The sequence below is a fragment of the Mustela nivalis genome, assembly GCF_964662115.1.
Source record: "Mustela nivalis genome assembly, chromosome: 10".
NCBI lineage: Eukaryota > Metazoa > Chordata > Mammalia > Carnivora > Mustelidae > Mustela > Mustela nivalis.
In genome coordinates, this window is record NC_139029.1 from 81,223,882 (window position 1) to 81,250,186 (window position 26,305).

General features: G+C 36.0%; 1 protein-coding gene across 1 annotated transcript in view; it reads left to right on the forward strand.

Annotated features, from left to right (window-relative positions):
• Positions 1 to 26,305, forward strand: part of LOC309843196 (uncharacterized protein) — a 271,304-nt gene that overhangs the window by 63,747 nt on the left and 181,252 nt on the right. The window contains exon 2 of the mRNA XM_082688549.1: positions 1,606 to 1,692. Coding sequence (XP_082544675.1) covers positions 1,606 to 1,692 — 87 coding nt within the window. The remainder of the gene's footprint in view (positions 1 to 1,605; positions 1,693 to 26,305) is intronic.

A 26,305-nucleotide genomic window follows, 5' to 3' on the forward strand; every position in this document is an offset into this window, starting at 1 on the left:
AGTGCAAATCTCTCTTACATTGAGCATCAAGTTCTGACTCATATTTTCCAGTTGATCAACCTTGGCCTGTGCACTGAGCCTTACTTATGCTTAGTTTTCTCATCAGCAAAATGGTTTTGAAACTGTACCACTAGCACACTGGATGGTTATTATCACCAAATAGAAATATTAGGACTGTTTATGCAAGACAAAGGAATATTTATACAAGACAAGGAGAATCAGACAAAAGTTGCCATTATCATTTCTACTGAGCAGAAAAGAAAGAAGATGATGTATCCTATTCAGGAAACATGAGCTTTTTCTCCTGCTGTAACTTATCACTCATCCTATGAGGAAACTCATAGGTTATAAAATAGTTCATCAGTTCTCATGAAAAAACATGAAAGCACAAAGATGATACGAAGTTGCCACAGTTGATCTGTGCCGTGTGGCATGCCTAAATGAAAAGGCCCACATTTAGTTAAATCAAGCTATATCCTGACTTCAGGTGGAGACAAAACTTCGAAAAATATTAGACAGCATCCCCATGCTTCTTAAAAATAATCTCCCCTTTGGCTAGAGAACAGTTGTTAGTTCAAGGTTTTCCTGCCGAGGACACAAATTCCGAAGTGCGTTCTAACCGAAGCTGGTCCCAAAAACCGGCTCACGCTTTCCCAGGTCTCCTGGAATTCTCAAGCTGATGTGGAACTAGGGAGTGCTCTGGGAGACATTGGCAGTTTGGAGGATACTTTGCAGTTTCAACTTGTTCTGATTTAGGGTAGACTGGGTAACTCTGAAGAGGATAAACAGAGTGGGCAGAAAAATTAAGACAGTCTTCCTCATTTAATACTATATCCCAAAGCCTGCAGTAGATTCTCAACTTCCTCAGCACTCCTTTTTTTTTCAACTGCAGTAAATGGATGGTTGAATGTCCAAAGAGTTGATTAATAAAAGACAAATAAATTGTAATTAATCTTTTTCTCTAAAATGAAGAGAATCACTTTTTAAAATAGGAATGAATGCACACTTAGTTATTGTTAAGACTGAAATAGCATATCTTGTTAAGTTAACCAAAAGGAACTTTTATTGTAACAATATTCATATAGCATAGAATTATAAGGAAGCTTTTTTTAAAAAAATTTTTTATTTATTTATTTGACAGAGCGATCACAAGCAGGCAGAGAGGCAGGCAGAGAGAGAGGAGGAAGCAGGTTCCCTGCTGAGCAGAGAGCCCGATGCGGGGCTCAATCCCAGGACCCTGAGATCATGACCTGAGCCGAAGGCAGTGGCTTAACCCACTGAGCCACCCAGGCGCCCCAGGAAGCTTTTTTTTTTTTTTTTTTTTTCCTGTTTAGAAAGCTTATGTCCAGTGACTTCATTTTTTCTGGCACATCCAAATATATAGCAATAAGGGATATACTGACTGAAATAACAATCCCACTATGATTGAAGCTGTATGTTTAGAGAATCATTTGTATCTGGTATTTGTTACTTAAATATATAAAGTGTTGTCTCTAAAATAGAAAAAAAGGATAGCTCCTAGCCTGTCTTTTGTTGCTGAATTTTGCACAAGATTTGTGGACCTTGCATAAGATTACTGAAATCGCTTATTTCTTGCAATTTCAGGCTCTGTCATGAATATAATCTGCACCATCACTACTAGGACCAACGGGCAAGCTGAAGTAGTTTCTCTTATGCTCCTGAAAGAATGGGGTAGGTTTTTCTAAATCCGATTATATAATATGTAGCTTAAACAAATTGGTTCAAATGTTTTTACTTTGTAATTAAGTGTTCAATGCTGTTTGTTCTGAAATGCTCCTTTGCAAAGACCTTGTAAAGTTAATGTAAAGGAATTATTTAATTATTTCAATTAGAAATTCCATTTCTCTGTGAAGAACAGAAGTGTCAATTAAAGATATATGTTTTTTGGTGCTACCTTTATACTCTTCTGGAACTATAGTCAATGTCTTTCTTTTAGACTATCATGTAAAATATGGAGATGCAAGTAAGATAGTATACAAATGTCCAGATGATTGAAAATCTTGCTTTTCAGAATATCTTTAAAATTAACATGCACTAACAGTTGGTTTTGTCTCTCTTGGGACTACTGAGTTGCCATCTATAGTAGTACTAATGGACTGCAAACTGCTAAGTATTCAGCCTGGAGAACCACATTGGCGGGGGTGGGGTAGGGTGTGGGGGGCGGGGGTGGGCAGAGTCTGTGCAGGGTAGATGGGGTCAGCAACTGGTGACTGTCCATGGTTCTGAACCATTTGCCTGCTTTAGGGCAATTTTTTTTTTGTTTTTGTTTTTGTTTTTTTCCTCCTGAGTTTTGAGACCCTGGTGACACCTATAGCAACGACAATATGGAAGATATATTAACCTAGTATAAAGAATATATCTAATCATATGGGAATCCAAAAAGGCAGCATCTCTTGGACTAGCCATCCATAAGCAGTGACTCAAGGGCTTGTCATTAATCCTATGCTAAAGGAATCTGGCATAATTCACATCTCTACAATCTATAATGAAATATCATCTTGGTCATACTCTATAACCTTTATGGGCTTCAACTTTCCTATTTCTAAATGAGAAGTTTGAGTTTGATGATATTAATGGTACCAAGGTATAATGGTACAATTCAAATTCTAGGTTTCTATACTTTGTTGTCTAGGCAGGTGAGTTACTGTAAATACCATTCCCTATTCCAACTTTGACACCACCCTTTGTACTATACTGGATTTCTCATAAGTATTATGTATCTAAAGGTATAAGCCATAACTGCATTTTGTTCTGTATGGTGAACCATACAAGAAACATCACTTCATTTGTTCATAGGGCAAGATGTCAAATTCTCATAAACCACTCTGTATGTGTAATATGTGTGTAAATGTAAAAGAGGGAGACACAAAAAGAAGCAGAAATTTTTTAGTGATATGTTTGATCTGGTTTTAGGGGAAAATTGGTTTAGTGGAAAATAAGCAAGAGAGGGATGATGTAAGAAGGAAACATGAGCTGAATATGAGGAATTTTTTTTTAATATTTTGTTTATTTATTTGAGAGAGAGGGAGAGAGCATGAAAGGAAGCATAGAGGGATAGGAAGAAGCAGACTCCCTGCTGAGCAGGGAGCACAAAACAGGGCTTGATCCCAAGACCCTGAGATCATGACCTGAGTCTGAAGCATATGCTTAACCAACTAAACCACCAGATACCCTTGAGGAACTGTCTTTATGATGTTTCATGATGTACCAAATTCCAGCCCATTCCTTCCTAAGTCCATAGATAGAATTTCTCTCTAAAAAATTATGAACATAAGAATTTTGCTTTATCTGTAGAATGAGTAATTTGCAATGATATTTTGGAGCGACAGTATTAGAATCTTCATTTTACTTTTTGTCTTTATGCTTGTGCTTATAACATAATTGTTACATTGCTATTAGTAATGCAGGCATTTATAATCCTTTTTAAAAATTCTAGAATTCCTTATGCAACTTGAAAGAAACTATTTTTTTTGTTGTTGTTAGAGAATATAATGTTGGCTAAGAAACTAAGTCAATTTTTGTTTTGTAATATGTTGTTATGGTAATATAAGTGTACTTGTAACACAAGGACAGATCCAGAAAATTAAAGAATGGGGTAAATTGTCATGCTCTGCAGTGGGAAGTTAGATTTCATGAAAAAATTAAGCCAGTAAAATCTAAAGAGCTTTGTAAAATCATGATTGCAAAGTCAGCCATGGTTAGTTGGCTCTATGGGATTAGCTTCATACTGGGCATATGTAGATAGTTGATCTCTGCATTTTATGGGCACCTGAATATGTAAGTGGGATGAGATTACTGTGAGTACCCTTGCAGTTCTGCCTCTTTTAAGATCACGTATGTCTGTTATTCACATTTGCATAATGGGTTAAATGCCTCCAGGAGAGAGGTAAATTAGGTGTTTGTGTTTCTCTTTTTTCCAACACCGTTTGTCATCTATTTGAGTCTAAGTGCCATTGAAACTCCATATGTCTCTTCATCCTCCATTCCTGTGAGAACCCATCTCCTTTGGAATACATGTCTCTATAAAAAGAGGTAGAATTTAGGACACCAGTTGGGGCATCTGTAGGACACACAAGCAAAAATGATTGAATTTTCCCCAAGAGGTTGATCATGGGGAGAAATCAGCACAAATGCTTGCTTTGATACATATTTTTTAAAGATTTGTTTATTTATTTATTTGAGAGAGAAAGAGGGAGAGAGAGCGCGTGAATTAGGGGGCAGAAGGGGGAGGAGAGGCAGAGGGAGAGAGAATTCTGAGGCAGGCTCACCACTGAGCATGGAACCCTGTGGGAGGGAGTGGAGGGGATTCCCAGGACCCTGAGATCGTCGCCTTGAGCTGAAACTAAGAGTCAGCCACTTACCTGACTGAGCCACATAGACACCCCTTGCCTTGATATTTTATATCAATATTTCCTTTGAAATTTCTCAACAGACTTCCACGTATGGGGCAAAATCATTTGTTGTTGTTATTGTTCTAATGTATGATATGATGGAAGGCCTAACATAGCTCAAAAGTGATTATTTATGGAGCATAAGAAATAACAAGGAGGACACTGGAAGATGGAGAGGAGAAGTGAGTTGGGGGAAATTGGAGGGGGAGATAAACCAGGAGAGACTGTGGACTCTGAGAAACAAACTCAAGGTTTTGGAGAGGAGGGGTTGGAGGGTTAGATGAGCCTGGTGGTGGGTATTAAGGAGGGCATGTATTGCATGGAGCACTGGGTGTGGTGCATAAACAATGAATCTTGGAACACTGAAAAAATAAAATTAAAAATAAAGTGACTAATCATTTGTTAAAGACCTATTAAGTGCATATGGTTATTATGATAAATCACAACATGTGATGGGAAGTACTCTTGGTAGTAATAATATAGACAGAGATCCGTGGCTATTACAAGAAACCTGAACTGTTGGTGCTTAAGAGTTAGTGACATTTTCCAGGGGAGGTAACCTTGGAACTACACTTTAAAGAAAGAAAAAGATTGTACCACTTTGGTAGTGTTGGCTTTTTGTAATATAGATATGTATGTAATAGTGCTTGGCACAGCGTCGACAATCACTAGTTCATTGGTGACTGAATGAGTGAATAAACAAACACATTAGTGAGATTTATGAGTGTTGATTTCATGTACTAATTATTTTCAATAATTGAACTTAAAGGTTTTTTTTTATGACTTTTCTTTTCTTTTTTCCCATATCCCCCCCTACTGAGCCTTCAAAGCTAGAATTCTTTGTGTGATGTGATCAAATTTGAAATTTCAAGAGAGTGTTTTACTAGTACAAATAACATGTTGGGGTGGATATTTTCTCCTCTCTTGGACCATATAATCCACTATTGAGAGCACTGTAAAAACAAACAAAAAACAAAATGAGACAAAACCTAAAAAAGCAACAGCACCTAGCACATGAAAGCTATGCATGCATTTACAGCCTCAGCTTTGGTTTCTTTAGACTTTAGCATGTCTGTCATAATCTCTGTCTCACTGTTGCACAGTGAATGGTTGGAAATTTAAAACCTAGTCTTAAATATGCACATGTAAAATATACAAATTATGTGCTCATTCATTTCCTAAATGGAAAACTAAATTTTACTGAATTTTTTTTTAAATGTTGCTCCTCCTGCTTATGCTTCTCAGTCCCAAGTAAATCCCACATTTCTCCAAGACACTAAGACATAATTCTGCTTCCATCCTCATGATCTATGGACTTCTCCTAGAATTTTAGTAACTTTGTTCCTTTGTAAGGAGTCAAGATATATAGATCTTCTGTTAAATCCATTCTGTTATAAATTTAGCAGAATTCATTGCATATGCAGGTGGACTCTATTAACATTTAAATTTTTTTTTGGTTGCTTCTTATTTGTTTTGTGATGATGATAGAATCATAGGTAGAGGTGTGAATCAGGCCATATTTGTTTTTCCCTTCTTGTAAGCTGTTATCCTATCTTATCTTATGACCTTATTCACAGCTGGCATAATCTTTAAGGAGTTTCTTCTTTCTCAAAAACTTTCATTTCAGTAAAGTACTCTTGAAAATGAGAATCCTTCAAAATAAAAAAAAATGAATTTTTTAATGATGAATTTCAGGTAACACAACTGACTCATGGCGAGTGTGTGGAATAAGCTGAAAATTAATCATGGGGAAGACAATAGGAAATGAAATCGGCAGATTAATTAAAGAGAAACTGGCTGAAAAGTAGTGTAGAACTCATTGCATGATTGTTGGTAAAGAGATAGAATGGATGGCACCACCAAAAAGGAGAAGAAAAAAAGGCAGTTCCACGTACAGAAAAATAAATCCGTTGACTGAGGTGGCCAGTGGTTAATACAACTAAGTAGAGATTCTTGAAGTTGACAGGTATATATGAAAAATATTGTTAAATAGGTCAGGTTTGCATCTTGTCATCATATCTTTAAACTGTATTTCTTTGTGCATATATATATTCATATGCATACCATATATATTATATATTTATGTATATGAAGTAAATGGTTTAACTGTGAGACTTTTTAATTATCTGCCATCAGGGTTGATGAGCCATGAAACCACACAAACATTATCAGAGAGTCCCTACTTTTCTCCCATGTAAAAATCATTTTTTGGTTTAGACCCTAATCAGGAACAGAACACATGAGAGAATCAGATAATACATGTTGCTAACCATAGTGGCATAGTGGCCAGTAGCCACAGTCAGGGAGTATTCAAGTTGGAGAGCTTCAGCATGAGAAAAACACAGTAAGTCATCTGAGGATAAGTAAACAGAAAATAATTATAGAATGTAGGACACATTGGGGGAGTCAGACTCCCAATTAAGTGTGGTTGAAGAAAGAAGGATGTTTATCCTGGTAAAGATAAACATCTACTGGGGGCTTCATTACATACCTAAAGAATCATGAAGTGGAAAATAAATTCTTTTAATTTTGCTATATTTTTAAAAATTTAAATTCAATTTAATTAACATATACTTTATTATTAGTTTCAGAGATAGAATTCAGTGATTTATCAGTTGAATACAACACCCAATGCTCATCACTGCAAATGCCCTTCTTATGTTCATCACCCAGTTACCCCATCCCCCAATTTTGCTATATTTTTAATGAAGGTATGGGATTCAGTGAGGAAGCTGGGCTGGGGGTTCTGGTATTTTCATTTACAATACATAAAACTTGGTCATTACCTAATAGACTAGAACTAGAATTAATGGGAAGAAGCAAGAGCTTTCTGCTCAATAAATCAGGAAACTTTCCAAAAGTTCCTGCTTCCCAAAGATGGCATGTGTTAGTTCCAGAACTTAGGAGTCTCTTATCTGGAGAAGGATTCAGCTTTAAGTTCAATAATCATAGCTGGGAGATGTTGTCAAGTAATGCAAACTTTGATTTTGATTTACTTAACTTTTTGATATCTCATCTGCAAAATGGGATAGTACTAGCAGTAAACACAGTCACACTATTAGTGAAAAGTGGAGTGGGGATTTAAATCAAGGCTATCCCATACCTGAGCAGTTTTTAGCTACTATATAAATTATTAGAAAGATGTCTTAGAAAAGTCCCAGGCACATACAAAGTGCTAAAAGATTTAGCTATTATTATTATTATTATTATTATCATATACTTTAACATATTTAGAATGTACTGAATACAGTCAGTTTTATTGACTTAAAGTGAAGGGGCTAGACTCAAGCTTTCAAATCTTGGCTCTGTATTTACAAACTATGGGTCTATAACTTCAGTGCCCCCAGTATCTTCCTCTGTAGAATGGGGTTAATAATAGTGCTTACCTCAGAAGGTGGTTTGAATTATTAAATGAACTATAACATAAAGTCCTCAGAACAATATTTGGCACACAATAAGTACTCAATAAACGTCACTGCATTATGATTACTAGCTATGTACTAACGACTGTATTAAGTTGAGGCAGGGTAGAAACAAAGTATCAGAGATGAATATGACAGAGAAAGGTCCTCAAGGATGCTTGCAATTTCTTGAGGATGATTAACATGTACAAATAATGTAGGTCATTAATCTATGTATTTCTGTGTTTGAAGGTGATTCTTAGAGTAGATGTTGAGGACATGCTACATGTGAGAAAGTCCATCTTAAGTTTCCAAACTGGAATGTTGGTGTTAAGATGAGGAAAAAGCTGTATCTATGACCCCATGTGTCTTAGGAAGCATGAAGAGAGGAGAGCAAGCCAGATGGAAAGAGTGTCTCTGAAATCTCCCATCAACATGATTGATGGTCAGACCTTCTGGATATAAGACATTTTATTTTTGTCTTCGCTTTAGGTTCTCATCTGTGAATATACATACTCCTCGCTGCAAAAAACCAATTCAATAATATCAATAGTCTCTTACCACACATTTTCATTATGGGAGACTCAAATACAGAAATTTCACAAGACACTAACCTCAAAGACTGAGAGGTGATCAATATGTTAAACAATTAATATCCAATATTCAGCAAAAGATGCATAATTTCACCAGTGGAAAATGTTAGATATAAATAGTCAGTAGACTGTTGCCAGAAAAATGCTCCTTGGCATGTGAAATAATCAAGTAAAATTCTTGAAAGATGAATTACTTTCCTGATTTGCATAACTTGGATTCAATACATTTACACAATATTTGCATTGGAAACATATCTAAAGCCAACCAATGGAAAGAATACACGATTTTACCAACATGCTTATACATTAATAACATTACTTGGCAATCTGATGTTTCAAGACCCAGGGTGAATTACTTATTAAAAACCCATATACAGCTATCTGTCTTTATCTTTCTTTCTGTATGAGCCATAATGGCTCTGATTGTTTTCAAAATTATATTTGGACAGGATATGACTGTTACATGAGACCTCTCAAACCAATATCATTTCCCTCACTCATAAAATACATTATACTGCTGTGTGCATTGAGCCAAATCATTAATGAAGGAAACATAACCTAACCTTTATGCCACTGATTTGACCAGCAGTTACACTGTAGCAAGCTAACATCTTGGAAATTGTTTAAAAAGTGAACCTAACATGATTATGAATATTTATGGTAGATTCACTTATTTCTTGAAAATTCATCCTGCCATCTGAACCATTTCATTATTCTTAACTATTTTCTAAGAGGCTTAACTTTGAAACAGAAAAACAGTATCTGAATCTTACATTATTTGTGAAATCAAATAACCATTCCTGGAGTACATCCTTTCTCTGTATTTATTTAAACATGCAGTAGCTATAATAACTAGTTAAAATCTGTGAAATGTGCAAATTAGGAAGTACATTAACACAGTCCTCACCCTTTTCAGCTTTTAAAAAATGTTTGACTTGCTATTACTACTGTAAAGGGTTGCTGAAATTTCAATTTAGCAGCTGTAACCCATACTTACTAGCAAACTGCTTTATCTGTACTATTCACATTTCTGGACAAGGTAAATCTAGAAATCTGAATTTATCGATGGCTTAAACTTTTGCACAGACACATAATGAAGGAGTTCATTTTCTGAGATTAAAAGAGTAAATGATGCTGAGCTATAGATTAACTATAAATAGTTTTATTTGATCACTATTTTTACCATTTTTCCTAAACACATTCTTACAGAAATAGAAAGTAATGGAAATTTGGCTCACAGGTATGAATGAATGAATGAATTAATGAATGTAATTTGTCTCTTAGGTAGTGTCTCTGGCTCAGAAAAAGGAAATATGAATGAATTTCATTTAGAAAATTGCAAATAGGTATAGTGGGTTTTGACACAGGACCACTGAGTGCCATGTGGGATAGCACACAGGAAGCTAGCAGCAGCCCTAAGATACAACCACCAAATAGAGCTTATTTGGGCCCATACAGTCTTTTTGTTGTCTCCTTCTCCTTCCTTTTTTCTTTTCTTTTCATTTCTGTTCATTCTTTTCATTTTTCCTCTCTTCCTTTCTTCTCCCCCCCCTTCCCTACCCCCCTCCACCTTTTTTTTTTTTTTAAAGATTTTATTTATTTATTTGACAGACAGAGATCACAAGCAGGCAGAGAGGCAGGCAGAGAGAGAGGAAGGGAAGCAGGCTCCCTGCTGAGCAGAGGGCCCGATGTGGGGCTCGATCCCAGGACCCGGGATCATGACCTGAGCCGAAGGCAGAGGCTTTAACCCACTGATCCACCCAGGTGCCCTCACCTTTTCTTTTTTAATGCATCCTGAAAGGGCTGGAGTGGACAGGACTCCATCTCAGGTTCACTAGAGTGTCTTCCTCTCCTTATGATTTCCACTCATTTATGGCACCTGTCTGGTTGCCATTTGACTTGGCTATCCTTATTTAAATAGGGATCAGAAAACAAAGGAATCTGCCTTGAAGAAAGCTAGTTTCATAGCATTCTAAGAGGGATGATTGTTGATCCTCTGTTCTGAAAACAAGGGCATCAGTGCCACAGATACTCTGACGGTGAGAAAATTACCGTCCTTTACTAAGGTATATTTCATAGAAATCTCTACAACCCTGCTCTAGAAAATTCACTATTTCAGGTATCTGATATAATCCTGAGTGATTTAAACCTTCGTGTTTGTCATTTTGCCAGTTTTCACTTTATCCTACATATGCCATCCCTTGTAATTGAGATTGCTTTAAAGTATACAAATGTGTGGTTAGTAACATAATAGTCATTTGTAGGTTCCTTACCAGTGTTTCCAAATTGGAACCTGATTTTCAGGGCCCACTCACAAAACACTCAAGCATCCATCATGCAAAATTATGGAATTTAGACTCTACCGAAGGTGATTCACTCATGGGCAAATAACATATGAGTGCAGGCCTCTCTTCTGTTGGATGAATTTCTGCGATTCTAAGGCTAGGATTCATTAGGAATAAAGAAGCGGACCTGCACTACACAGTGATTAAGTCACAGGAGATGTCTGTGTAATGGTTCCAGCTGCAACCCTTATCTTCAGAGCAGACACAAGACCTTAACTATTTTTGGAAGGAAGCTGCTTCCTCCTGGCTGGGAAGGAAAAACAGGTCGACTGATGTCCCTTTCACCATCTCCCCCCAGCATTCCTTTTTGTTAAAGAGTACTTTCCATTCTTTAAGCAGGATTGCCTGACAAAACATAAAATGAAATTGTGTCTAAAGGATCCTCCGGGCTGCTGTCACCCACTTAGATTCATTGATATGCATGGGGTCAATAAATGTTTAAAAAGTTGTTCTTGTGTAGAAGCTTTTGCAGGGGGTGGGGTCAGAGTCTGGAGAGATGTACAAGATGGAGTGGTTTTCTCCCCTTTCTGGACCCAGAGTGTGGAGCAGAGCTTTTGGCTGTCAGTCAAATGTGAGAGATCAGTTGGCATCTTGAATGAGGAATGAAAATAAGTCAGTGTTGTTTAGTACCATTAGTTTTTGTTTTGTTTTGTTTGTTTTTTTAAAGTGTTGGGAAACACTTGGTAAAAATATTACAGAAAAGTGATTTCTCACAGAGAGTACCTGATGGAGAAAAGTGATTTCTCCATCAATGAGAGGGTGACTACTTACGGCTCGAGTCCATGAATAAGGAACATCAAGGGGTGCCTGGGTGGCGTTTAGCAGCTGACTCTTGATTTCAGCTTAGGTTGTGATTTCAGGGTGGTGAGATCGAGCCCCGCAGTGGGCTCCACACTTAGTGCAAAGTCTGCTTGAGATTCTCCCTTTTTCCCTTTGCCCCTTCCCAGCTCTTTCTCTAAATAAATAAATCAATAAAATCTTAAAAAAAAAAAAAAGCAATATCAAGAGAATTGATGCCTAGCATTCATGAACTATCCCAGCCCCAGAGAAATAAATAGTTATGGTAGCTAAAGTTGGGATTGTAAACCAACCCATTTGACACCCACCATAGGAAGGTGAAATTCCAGAACTTTTGAGTTATTGTTTGTGGCCAGTAATAATGCGAAAAATTCCATTATTCACTTTATTTGGCTGTGACATGAAATCACATGGCATTGCATAATGATAAAGTAAACTGCAAAAAGTGCATTCAAGTGATGCTGAGAGTCTGCCTTAAATTGCAAAAATGTTGAGTGGAAAGCTGAAAACCTGCCAATGCCCATCTATGGTTTATAGTAGAGAAGCCATTAGTCTTGGCTAGGTATATCACTTCGTACATTATCATGCATGCAGAATGTGAACTCCCAAGATCTGTGGGGCGTTTAGCATCCAGTAGGGACATGTCTTTAAGAAAAGCCTGGATAAATTCACTGTCTCAGAAACAGATACGGTTTTGGGAGGCAACTAATCATTTAAGAAACAATGGATTGGAGGCATAGAACCTTATTGTATTGGTTAATTAAGAAACAATTAGCGCTCTCCCCTATATAAATCAGCAAATAGCCTTACAACTAGAGTACTAAATTCTTTTGCAAATTATTGTGTTTCTAAAAGGTTGGGATGGAGAATTCTAAGAGGATCATATCACACAAAGATAGCCACTGACATGGAACCTGACATGGAAAACTAGCTTCTACGTAAAATTGGAAAATGGGCTAACTATATTGATTATTTCAGGGAAAATAGAGAACAAAAAGCTTTAAATCAAATCAAGGAAAGCCTGTCTTATGTCAAGATTGAACCAGAAACTGAAAACTCTGATATAAGTTAAACCAATGTTCTATGATCCCTTAGGAAAAGAAAACACTAAGATCTAGCTTGAGGTTTTAAAGAACAATTCTGCTAAACCACTTACCTTTTTTGGTAAAGGATTATTAAAATAATAAATTTGTACATCACCTACATTGACTTCAGTGAAACATAGGGTAAATTTTCTTTTGATATCATTGCAGATAAGATGTGGAGCTTAGATACGTACAGTTTTATGAATTTGTAATTGGTCAGGGTCCCCAAAGACTGTGAATCAAACAACAAGGTTAATGTGGAGGGAGATCTTAGTGATGTGTCATCAGGCTCTCTTCCCAAGATACCAATAGGGCACTGTCTAAGGAGTACACCGGTTGCCATGGTGATAAGAGAATTTACTGCTCACACTTCATCAGGGCTCATTGACCAGCTTAGCTCACTGATTGTCTGGTTTACAGGGGCAGGAGGAAGCAACTCTGTGTATTAATCCACAAGCAATGGGAATAGTATTGCCTGAAGAAAAGGACTCAAATGGTAGCCAACATACTCAACGTAGATATTCTTAAAACAAAAAACAAAAAGCAAACAAACAAAAAAAAAAACCCAAGCATACAAACAATAAAACAAAAATTAAAAAAAAACATCATTAGAGGGAAATGATGAATCAATTTCAGATAGCCAGTTAGACTTTTGAAATTCTAAAATAGAGAAAGACACCCATAACCTGAGGTATTTTAGAAAGAGGGACATCCAATTCTAAATCTAAAATTCTAAATCTAAAAATCCATTTAGTAATTGAAAATAACTTGAGGGAGTCCATCAGGACAAATATTTTTCCTAGAAATCTTTCAGGAATTTAAAAATGTTTTAGCTGAAGATAGCTGATCTGGAAAAGCTAAAGGTAGCTCTAATAATTTTGTCTGTTGAGAACTAAGTGAAGGAATGGAACTTTGGACCAAGAAACTTCAAAGATGGACACTAAAGACCAGATGTGAGTCCTATAAGGACTTGAAAATTCTAAGTGCTTGGACAGAGTTGTTTTTTCTTTTTTTCAATTTCTCAGGGAGGCAACACTGTTTTAGTTATCAATTATCAAAAGGAGATACACTCAAATAATGGGAGTTTGTCCAATCAGGTTCATTTTAAATTACCGGGTTACAAAAGCTAGCCAGGTTTTATTTGTGATTGCATAAGGCAGGGGTTGGGTTGATATCTCTTTCCAAATAGGTTTAAGGCTTCTATCCCTTCTAGGGAAGAGCTGCTGTAGGAGCACAGCCTTAGCAAGTGGCTAACAGTCAGTAGGGATATTGGTCCAAGTCCAAGAAAGACTGGAAGCACCCCAGAGAAGCAGGTCAGGGCCACAAGAGCTTTAGCTTAGAAAAGGTATACAGCTAGAGAGAAACTAGGCAGTGGTGGCATTGTCTTCTTCTCCCTATCCCCCCTCCTCCTCGTCCTCCTCATCCTCCTTCTTCTCCTTCTTCTAATGAGAGTAGAAGTTGATTGACTATCTTGTTTCCTAGTGCATTTCCCCTCACCTAGTACAATGCCTGGCAAGTAAGTAGGCATTCAGTAAATGCCAGTTTTTAACAAATTAAATAAATATCAAATTTCACTGAAAGGGAGAGAGACAGAGAAAGACACACAGAGAGAGAATTTGATCTGATGGAAAGAAATGCAGAGAATGGTAACTAGCATTCTTTTGCACCTGTATTCACCACTACACTATCCCATTTGTTTTGCACACTTTTTTCTTTTTTTTTTTTTTTTTTTAAATCAACGTGGCAAACCTCAGACTCTTATTCCTACTTTACAGAGGAAAGCTCAGGGGTATTACAAATTAACCCAAGGTTACATTGCTAGTAAGTAGTAGTGTTACCATTTTTAAACCATTTCTTTTGGGTTCCAAAGGTACATCTTCTTGCCACTCCACCAAGTTGTCAGAAGAGATGAGTGATTTCAAAATAGATCAGATTTCCTCACAAAGCAGTTAGCTCTCGTCTCTAGAAATCATAATATCTTTAGTGTTGGAAGGGATCCTTAGAAATGGAATTATTTACCTCTTTCATGCTATGGATGAGGAGCTAAAGCCAAGAGAAGTAAGGACACACGCCCAAATGCATAGCAAGAATGGGGCAACTTAAAGCTGACCTTCTTTTGTGTAAACTCCAAAACTTCTGATGGTTTACCAAATATCTGTCTTCCACACCAAGTAATAAATTCTATCCATGAAGTCAGGGGTCTTCATGGTCTTACTTTTTTCATATTCCATTATATTTCATAATTGAATATTTCATATTCAATTATATGTAAAAATTATATTTTTACATATAATCCATAATAGGATTTAATAAACATTGAATGAAAGAATGAACAAATGAATGAATGGAACCAGAACTTGAATTTTTTTTGGTTTGTTTTGTTTTTTTTTTGTTTTTCAGCTGAAGTATTTAAACAGAGAGTTTGTGACAATTTACCAGTGGTGTTCTGTGTTAGAAATGAATTGTACCAGTTAGTCACTGTAGTCCTTTCCAGTACCAGCATCTATAAAGCCGAATCAGCTTAGGAATTCCCGGTCTCGCTGTCTGCTACATCCTATCTAGATTTCTATTTTAACATTTACCACAGTGCACTGAAAAAGCCATTTACATCTCCATCTTTCCTACTAGATGAAAATGATGTGTGAGTTGTGGCTGACTGTGTCCTTACAATAGTTTCCACCACTTAACTTGGTTACTCATCAAATCTTCATTGACCTGAATTGCAATAAATTCAACTAGGATCCTTAGAATTACTTAGGTATCTATCACATTGCTTTGTGTGTTAAGTACTTCTGGTTGAAGATTTCTCTGTGGGAAGGTGTTTATTGAATTGATTGGCTTTCTAACTTGGTTTTTCTTTGAATAGAGGTAGGTAGAAAGTGATATCAGGCATTAATAAGAAATCTGTGAGCCCCTTGGCCTACCTGACACAGGGCCTTTCACAGACCCAGGAATGCTTTTGAATTCAGTGTGAATTCTACATTTATAGAAAGATCTAGTGCTCAGAATTAGCTTCATTAGGCAGTTGGACTTTAAGAGAGCGGCAGGAGATCAAGAAAAACTCTTTTAGGAAGGGGCTCAGAAAGACACAGTGTGCATAGATGAATTCTCCTTTAAATAAAAACTGAGTCAGATTTTAGAATGAAATTCTGTAGTGCTGTCAAACTGTTTGAAACTAGAGTTGGCAGTTGTCCTTTCAAACTGTTATTTCAGAGCACGTGTCCCAGAAGGGACAGCTAAGAATGTTTGTCATATTTGAACTCTTTCCAGAGCCATTCAGCAGGATACTGGCAGTCCACTTTCCGTGTTAATTATTTCTGCCCTGATTGCCTGGCAACACATAACATGGGAAGTATTATACTTTGCTATTTGTGAATGCTTCCAGCTGAATGAAGGAAGAAAATGGAATACAAAGTCAGCTGGAGATGCAACTTAATAAGTTAGGTGTTTTTTGATTGAAAATTTGTTATGGATGAAGTGGTTTGTAATCCCATGATTGTATGTGTTAACTACAGATTCAGAGAGTTTTGAGAGTATCACAGTGGGTCTTGGTAGAAGGAAAACAATGATTGATCTTAATAGCCACCAGACTAAAATCTATGAACATGAATGGTCTCCATCATAGAAAGAGTGGGCTTACTCTAAGCCTGCATTATTTTATCACTCACGAATGTTCTTGTTTGTTTTTGTTTTACATTGTTGGGATCTAGAAATTTCAGTTCAGATACAGGAAGCTAAGAATCAAGTGGGATGGACAAAGATGACATTGCTACACCAGTGGAGATTGATGTAAACTGGGAAAGCACATAAGGGTTTGGATCAGTCATTTGGGCACCGTAGGAGCTCCTCACCACACCACTAGGAGAAAGCTCTGTGGTTATGGTTCTATTAAAACCTGCTCTACAGACATGAAAACAATATATTTACTCATAACCTTGGAAAACAATGACACATTTCAGCATTGTTTCCATGACTTCAATAATCATTTTAAAATGATTCTCTGAAACTTTTCTTCTGGCTGTGTTCATGAATGCCACCCACAAGTGATAGCTTCAAAGATGGCAGTGTTGCATTCTTTGTTGCTAGGTAATGCAAGATGATGATCCAATGGGAATCAGTTCCAAAAATGGATTGCAAAGTGCAATTATTAATGTGTTTAGAAATACGGTTTTATTGATGAGGCAAATACTGAGTTGTAAGGCCTCAGTAACCAACCCATACTATAATAGTTTTTATACAGAGATCAAGATCAATCTTGAAAGTAGGTTTTTTCCATAATAATTAGGACTTCAAGCATTCGTTCAGATTATTAGATTGTTACTTCCTCAATTAAACTAGGTTAAAAAAAATGATAAAATCCCAAGCATATACTCGGAGCAGATACACTTAGTTCCATATATAAAAATCCCTGCAAAAACAATACCAAAAGGCGCTTGGGTGACTCAGTAGGTTAAGCCTCTGCCTTCCGCTCAGGTCATGATCTCAGGGTCCTGGGATCAAGCCCCACATCAGGCTCTCTGCTAAATGGGGAGCCGGCTTCCTGCCCCCGCCCCCATCTGCCTCTCTGCCTACTTGTGATTGCTGTTAAATAAATAAATAAAATCTTAAAAAAAAAAACTGTACCAAAAAATGGACCAAAAACGTGGGGCAGGATATGTTCCCTTTAGACTACTGCCATTTCCTTTAGGTCTGCTATCTATGAGAGTTACATTTGGGCCAAAAAGAGGAATAAGAACATAGTCCTCCTTTGAGTATTATAAAGATTAAATTAAATGAGAAATCCCAAATTTCCTTAGGCAACCTTGAGTTAAAAATGGGATTATTTTGATAATAGCCATAGTTTTTTCTGCTTCTTTTTTTCTTTTAGTGCCCTAATTGCCAATACCTAGTGCCTCCCCCTTTCCTCACCTTATACTCTATTTTGGGAGTCCTCATATTTTTCTATGCCAGCACAGTAATTTCCATCATTTATGACTCTCCTTCATTTATGGCTGTAAGCAAGATCTTCCCTTTTGTTCTTTGTTGCCTGTTCTGCCACTTCCTCTTTGTTCTGAACCCTACCCACTGTAGGCTGCTGTTTTTGTTGGGCCAAAACAATGCCAGAACTATTCTAGGGTCCTTAAGTGCCAAAGTATAGTGGTATTTGATGGAGGTAGAGGTGAATGTTGACCTTACCTTTTTGTGTACCACTCAGGCGGCAGAACAGTATTGCTTCTACTCTAATGTCTAAAAGAGTTCCTTGATGCAAAAAAAAAGCTCTCTAAACATCTAAACTTAAACTCTTTCTAAGAATTCAAACCCAAGTTCATGGAGGCTAACCTATGAAGCAAAGCTATGTGAACAAATATCAGCAGATACGTTGAAGTCCATTCCCCCTCTACCCTTAGACTAAGCTTGTCTGTCCAACTCCTATTTTTTTTTTAAACCTTTGGGAGAAATTCCTTCTTCTTTTTTTTTTTAATTTTTAATTTTTTTATAAACATATAATGTATTTTTATCCCCAGAGGTACAGGTCTGTGAATTGCCAGGTTTATACACTCACCATAGCACATACCCTCTCCAATGTCCATTACCCCACCACCCTCTCCTGACCCCCCTCCCCCCAGCAACCCTCAGTTTGTTTTGTGAGATTAAGAGTCTCTTATGGTTTATCTCTCTCCCAATCTCATCTTGTTTCATTTATTCCTTTCCTTTCCCCCCAAGTCCCCCACGTTGCCTCTCCACTTCCTCATATCAGGGAGATCATATGATAATTGTCTGGAGAAATTCCTTCTGATAAGTCTTCTCAATACCTTACACAAGTAAACTTATGGAAGGATAGCCTCATTTCATCAGACAGATGAAATTTAAAAATGTCTTAATCCTAACAGTAGATAAAACATAGAAAAGACATAATAATTGTGGTCTGGGGCACAAATTCGTCCTGATTCTTTTTTTTTTTTTAATATAATTTTTTATTTTTTATAAACATATATTTTTATCCCCAGGGGTACAGGTCTGTGAATCACCAGGTTTACACACTTCACAGCACTCACCAAAACACATACCCTCCCCAGTGTCCATAATACCACCCCCTTCTCCCAAACCCCCTCCCCCCAGCAACCCTGATTCTTTTGATTGTATGGCCTGCCACCTAATTGTGTTTTATGTTATTAAATGGTTGGGCAAAAAAATCAAAAGGAGAATATTTTGTGCTGTGAAAAATTTAATTTCCATATCTGTCAATACAATTTTGTTAGAAAACAGCCATACCCATCTTTCATAAATTGTGGTTGCTTTCACACCACAATGGCAGAATGGGGTAGTCAGGCCACCATAAACCAAAATATTTAGCATCTGGTCCTCTAGGGGAAAAGTTTACCTACTTCTGACATAGAGTAAAGATGGAACCAACAGTTTAGGTGAAGGTCTGTATTGCAGAGTTTGGCTTTTTTTTTAGCAAGTGCTCAATAAATACTACATTCAAGTATCCCTTATCTAACATGTTACAGTGCAGTGATTCAGTCTTTTTCTCCTCCCTCCATTTCCTTCCTGCCTCCTCACCTCCCTGCCCCTCTCCTTCCCCACTGTTTCTTTCTTTCTTTTTCTTTCATCTGCAGTAACTTTTAGCATTCCTTATGACAGTTTCCTTCATTCCCTAATTTTCTCAGTGTATAACAAGAAATGACTTTAAAATATTTTATGTCAGGGGGCGCCTGGATAGCTCAGTGGGTTAAAGCCTCTGCCTTCAGCTCAGGTCACGATCTCGGCATCCTGGGATCAAGCCCCACATTGGGCTCTCTGTGCAGCAGGGAGCCTACTTCCCCCTCTCTCTCTGCCTGCTTCTCTGCCTACTTGTGATCTCTCTCTCTGTCAAATAAATAAATAAAAACTTTAAAAAAATATATAATGTCAGATCAGTGTCTTTTAGAGATTCCATTATAAAGTACATTTCAATATACTCTAATAATAGTCAAAACATTAGACATTTTGATTTTTTTTTCAATTAAATGTCAAACATGGTTGTTCCATTTACTTCAGATAAGTTTTGTTAGGAAAAGCATGACTCATGGACAAATAGACTTTAAAATATCTGTTGAGAATCAAAAGTATATTAAAAGGCATATGAGAATTTAACTGTATTTATAATATTAAATATAGGCAGTGATTGCTTTTGTGAGCTGATGTTTGATGTTCTTACACTTTGTGTTTAAAAATGTGTTTCACAATTTCATTGTTTTATATAACTAACTTTGAATGTTGTAATATAAACTCAAGTATCTATTATTAAGTATTATATGATGTACTTTTTTGTTATTTAATGTTTGTTTCCTGACTAATGAAATAAGAAATGTCTCAGGCTTCTATTTGCAAGCACCTTAACAAAAATAGCACAGTATGTATGAGTATAATTTTTCTTACAAAGGAAAAGGCAAAATGAATGATCATTATTTTTTTAACATTTTATCTTGGTTTTAAGGTAATAGACATATTTTGATATTATAAAATGATTTTATTTAGATGAATAAACTTTATTGACCATGAATATTTTAAAGGTAAGGATGTATCATCTTCATTTTCACATTTTAAGGATTAGCAAAATGAGTACATTTTGGGTGAGTTGATTATGCAATGGATAAATAATTATATGTAACTTTCTGTGCTACTGGCATAATCACCTAGCACAAACATCTTCACCATCTCAGCTGTGAGATGTCTTATCTTTCTCCATCTCCACTTAACCCATAGTTGCTAGGCCCACTGAATGGTCTTACTTTTCCTGGAGGTAAGTATTGCTTTCTCTGTACTGAAATCACAGTACTCTTTCCTGAAGTAAGGAAAAGAGATCCCATTCATTTGTTTGAAAGATCAGCATGAGGGGTGCCTCAGTCAGTTGAGTGTCCAACTCTTGGTTTTAGTTAGGTCATGATCTCAGGGTTGGGGGATCAAGCCCCAGGTCAGGCTCTGTGCTCAGAATGGAGTCTGCTGGAGATTTTCTCCCTCTCCTCTCTGTTCCTCCCCCTGTTCATACACATTCTCTTTAAAATAAATACATGAAATCTTAAAAAAAGGAAAGATCAGCATGAGGCAGAAAAGTTTTGTGCTGTTTGTTTTCTATAGCAATGGTCTTCAAACATTTTGGGTGTGTACCTCATTTATACATTAAGTATAATACTCCATCGATAGGTAGATAGATGCATCATAGATAGATACATAGATAGGGTAGGTTAATGAAAATAGAGTAATGAGGATAGATGGATGTGAATAAATTAATTCAGGTAAGTATATAAATAAACTTTAATTTTGATAATTCTTTTAAATACATTGACTCAAGATATCTAGTGTACATAAATGTAGTAGATAACATTTTTATGTATAATTTCCATCCTATTTCAAGTAATTGTGAGCATCCATTATAGAAGACAGTGTAACTCATAAATCACTTTAAAATGTAGTGAATCACAGTGTGCTGAAAGTTAACAAATGTTGGACAAGTTGGCATATTGTATGTGATACAAGGCTGATGACATATGACCCTGGTGCAGGTATCGGTATCTAGATGTGCAATAAAAATTCCTAAAAATATAGTTTTTTGGGGGGGCACCTGGGTGGTGCAGATGGTTAAGCATCCAACTCTTGGTTTTGGCTCAGGTTTTGATCCCAGGGATTGATCCCAGGGATTTGATCCCAGAGATTGAACCCCACATTGGGCTCTGCACTCAGTGTAGAGTCTCCTCAAGATTCTCTCTCCTTCTCCCTTGGCCTCTCATGCTTTCTCTCTCTCTGTTTTTCTAAAACAAATAAATCTTTTTAAAAAATCGTTTTTCTTACTTTTATTTAAAAAATATAAATAGAAATTCTAACATATTATATTACCTTCCAGTGGATTGTCTTGCACATCCCTTGAGCAAGAGAAAGTCATTTTTGGCAATTATTATATTGTTGTACTTCTAGATGTGTGCCTTTTTCAGCTTGTTACTTTCTTTCTTCTTCCAATGTAATAATTCTTAAAGATTTGTTCCAGAAGACAAAAATGAATGAACTTTGGTGTGCTCTCTTTAAAATTTTCCATCTGTTCTATCATCGAGCCCTAATCCTGGATACTCTGACCCTCCCTCCAGACTAATGTCCTTCCTGAGTGAGACCATAGCCTAGGAGGCTAGAGAATCGCAGTAATTCCTTAATAAATGAGCAGGTCTAGGTGTGAGTTTCAGGAGGTATATTCTCTAGGTCTCTTTGGAGGTAACAGACCCTCCTGCAATTAGACATATTTAATCCTGCTCTGTCAACCTATTCATGCATTCCTGGTGTTCTCATTAGTTTTGTGGATTGGAGCTCATTTTAGGACCCCAGATAAACTAGTAATCTTGCTGGAGTCTCATCCTTGGAGGGCTGACACCAATTAACATGTAGGGAATAAGGAGTAAATGTATGTAAGTTTTGTCCCAAACTCTAGTTTCAGCTATTTTGTGAATATTTGTCATGTATGTGCGATGAGGAAAGAGTTGGGAAACAGGATGTCAAACTTTTGAAGGGGTGTTTTGATTCCAAGATTGATATTAAATTCTATATTCAGACATTACCATATATCGAGATGAGAAGAGCAACTAGTAAAAGTCTTATTAATAGGCAAAAAATACTTAAAATGTCCACCATTAGAATCATTTTCTTGAGCTAAGATATTTATTACACAGAGTTAGGATAGAGAGATTAATCTTAGAAGAAAAGGTTCATTCATTCATTATTCATTCATTTATTCACATATGCAAAAATAAATTTCTTTGGTACTTACTTACCCACTGTTGGACTCACTGCTTGGCCCTGGATATAGAGAGAGGGCAATGTCAAAAACAAAAACAAAAACAAAATAAAACAAACAAAACCAAATTCCAGAACTTCTCAGTTCACAAATTAAATATTAAGCATCCACTATGTATTTAGAATTGTGCTTAGGTGTTGTGTAGAAACAAAAGTTATGAAAGGTTTTAAGACCTATTCTATTTAGTTGAGATGGTCTGATAGAAAATACTTTCTTACTGAAATCTTGCTGTCCTTTTTATACTTTGAGGTATCCATGTGAAAATTTGGAATAATAGTTTCATTACAGGTGTTAAAATTTTGTTCATTCATGATGATAAGATCTCTAAGTCAGAAGCTTCCTTGGGTAAGGGGATTATTTAAGTGTCCTGAGTAGAGAATATAATTGCATTCATGTTCATATAGTGAATAAATTCTACCTAGTAAACATGGAGTGAGTCTCATTAAGACAAAGTAATAAGATTCTCTGCTAACAAATACCATTTTCTCAAGTATGTATTTGCTTCTACAAGATCAAAATCCTCTTTCTGAGAAGAGTTGCCAGTGACATGTTTAAAAGACCCATTTTAACAGGAAAAGTTACAAAGCCAAGTAAGTTTAATTGCATGTCACCTCTTGGTTTTGACAAAATATAATGGCACAAGTTGCTAGTAAACTTAATTATGTAGATTTATTTTAGCTTAACAAAATATATGCTATATAGAGTAAGTAGTTAGCTATGAGCCAAGTTTTAACTTGATATTCTTTTTTTATTACAGTGAAAATGCTCATGAAAGAATGATATAAATTAATGAACTTTACCAGTGTTAATTGTTGTCAAAATGAGTTTTATACTGGAAAAATACCTCTTCTCGTAGTTTAAGGAAGTATATAAGGACCTCTTTTCAATGTGTAAGCAGAAATTTGCTAAAGATATTATGACTCCTTGTTTGGCCTTCTGCCTTTGTCAAGACTCCTCAGCATTTCCATAATTACTCCCTAACGATGGCATTCAACTTTTTATAAGCCACTTCTTAGAATGGTATATCATATGGGGACAGAGATTGTTAACTCTACAAAGATTCATGGTCTTTTGATAACACTCCATCCTACTCCTGCCTCCCCATGCTAATTTTTTTCCCATTTTTTCCATTATATTACCTTTCTTTTTTGTACACTTAAAACAAAACAAAAACTTGGAGGCATATTTGGCTCTTCCTTCACTTTCAGCACCTGCCACTCTCTTCAGTATTTTCTGATGTCAGTGTTTCCTATTCATTCTCATTTCTATCACTCTAGTCCCAGAGAGAACAATTGCCTTCTCATTTATGCCCTGGTCTTCCACCTCTTTTACCAACCAAATATGTAGGATTAATATTACCAAGATAGAAATATTATCACTGCCCTGCTAAATGTTTCTGTATAGCCTAGGAAAAAGTTCAAATCCTTCTCATGGCCTTTAATATCTTCCGTAATACAACTTTTGTCTATCAGTCCTCATGGATTTTCATTCTAACCCATCTAATCACCATATCTGGACCATGGCATTTTCAGCTTTAGTTGCATTTTTGTTCCATGTTCCCATTTCTAGTTATTCCTTGTCCCTCAACGGATTTTCTCAACTTTCATGACTCAGCTGAAATCCTAAATTCTTTACATAGCTTCTCCAAGTCTCCCAGCACCAATTGATCAATTTGTCAAACTACAACGAATCTCAGAAACTATGTAAATGCACCCCTGTATTGTACACAAGAAAAAATTGTTAGTCCCAGTTAGAGGCAGTCCTGCTTAGAAGCAAACCCGTGATTTGAGCCCCTTCACTTTCCTTCCTGTTTTATCTTATTGCCTTTCTACTCTGCTTGAAACAGTGAGGGTATTTAAAATTTATATACTCTCTGGCTGGTGATTATGGATATATTGCCTTGCATTATTGCTGAACTATTTTATCTGTATGTGTTTGTTTTTGCTCTCTATTCTGTAAACTCTGAGAAATAAGGGATTGTGTTTCACATGCCATTCAGTGCTAAGCATATTCAAGCAATTGTAAATACTTAGTGCTTGAAAGGCTTGAATGTACCCTTTAAAATTAGATCTAAAATTCTAATGAGGTCCCTGTTTTTTTGCTAATGTTTTCCAGTTGAACATTAAATCATATTTTTTTCTTAAAGAATAACAAACTGTTTAGATATTCAACATTTACCAAAGTTACGAAGCAAAGGGAGTAGAGATTAAATAGTATTAGAAGGTAGAATTCAGATATTTAGGTTAAGAAATAAATCCAAATACCTTACCACAGTTTGCTTATTAAAAGATATTTCCTGAAATAAAATTAAGATGACATGTTTTGCCAAATTATTGGATTTTCCTCAAAATCATTTTTTATATATTTGATTAATATTATTGTATTAAGGGGAAATACTAGAATATGAATAGTTATGTCATTATTCCTTTGGTAAATACAAGACTTTTTTTTTTTCTATAAGTCTTGTTCGTGGTCTGTAACACTTGGGGACTCACCAATATTTAATTAACAAGGCAAGCTTTTGAACTATAGAGAGACACACATGAAATCTAGCTTCTCCTGAAATGAAAGAAATTGTTCATGACCTATGAGATGCTGACTCCTCATATTGTCTCCTCATTAGGGGCAAGCTAAAGATTATCTGTAACACTAGCAAAATCCAAATATAACAACACAGTAAACAGTTTAAATTTGGGACCAAAAAATATGTTTTCTCTCATTAGTTCCCACCTTGCTGATAAGCAACAGTGATGATCTATAAGAGTTAATGCAAAGTCAATGGAACAAAAGTTAATTTTTTAAAATGTCATTTACCATCCTGAGAAAGTCTACATGCAACATTACATTTCTCACTTTCTGTAAGTCTTGGAAAGACATGATATTTTCCTGGTTTCGTCAGCAGTGAAAATGCCTTCACGCGGGCCTGTAGCTGATGACATTGTAGTGAAAGCTCTCCAAACACTAATTGGAAATTTAAAAAAAATCTTGACAACACCTCACTACATCATAGTTATGTTTCATCACCTTAGACATTCATTATCACTCACCACATACACATATGTTAATGGGAAAAATTATTTAGAATTGCCTGTATTGCAGAGTCAAGATATTTCTTTCTTTTTAAATCTTGTTAAATTATTTTTGGATGACTAACAACTTGTGATATTGAATTGTAATTTTATACATATCTTATTGTGCAGAGCAATATAGAAGCCCCCAATTTTTAAAGAAATTCTGAGACTGTTCTTCCAAAGAAAAAAAATGAAATCATAGGTTTCCTCACAGCATTGAGAGAAAAACATTCTGTACTCTCTTCAGATTTATGTATTTATTAGAAGGTCATCACTATCTACATGACTTTAGCTTTCTTATTATTTGAAAAATTGAAATCTCAATGGACATTTTATTAGTTATATGATGATTAATGAAAATTTTTGAAAGAGATACATAAAATACCTTTAAATATTTGAGTGCATCGAATAGCAACAGGAAAAATAGTGCTTGGTTTGTACAAGGGGCTATAAGGAATTTAGAATATGATAAAGATTTAGTAAACTCCCCTCTGCTTCTTTTTCCCCTTTGTAACCAATAAAGAATTATACCAAGTATTCTTGCTAAACTGTAACAAAAAAGAAAAGCAAGCCTCAATTTGTGTGTGATTTGTAGGATGAAGTTTACAGTAAATGTTAAATACTAAGTACATAAAATAATCAATTAACTATTCAGTATTTACAATATCTTGTACATATTAACACAGCTGATACCTTTGCCACACTGTTTCCTGTAGCTTTAGCTTGGGTTCAGACCTTACAGAATCCTTTCCTTTGGGTAAGTCTATGGTGACTACATTCTATATGGAGACTATCCAAAGG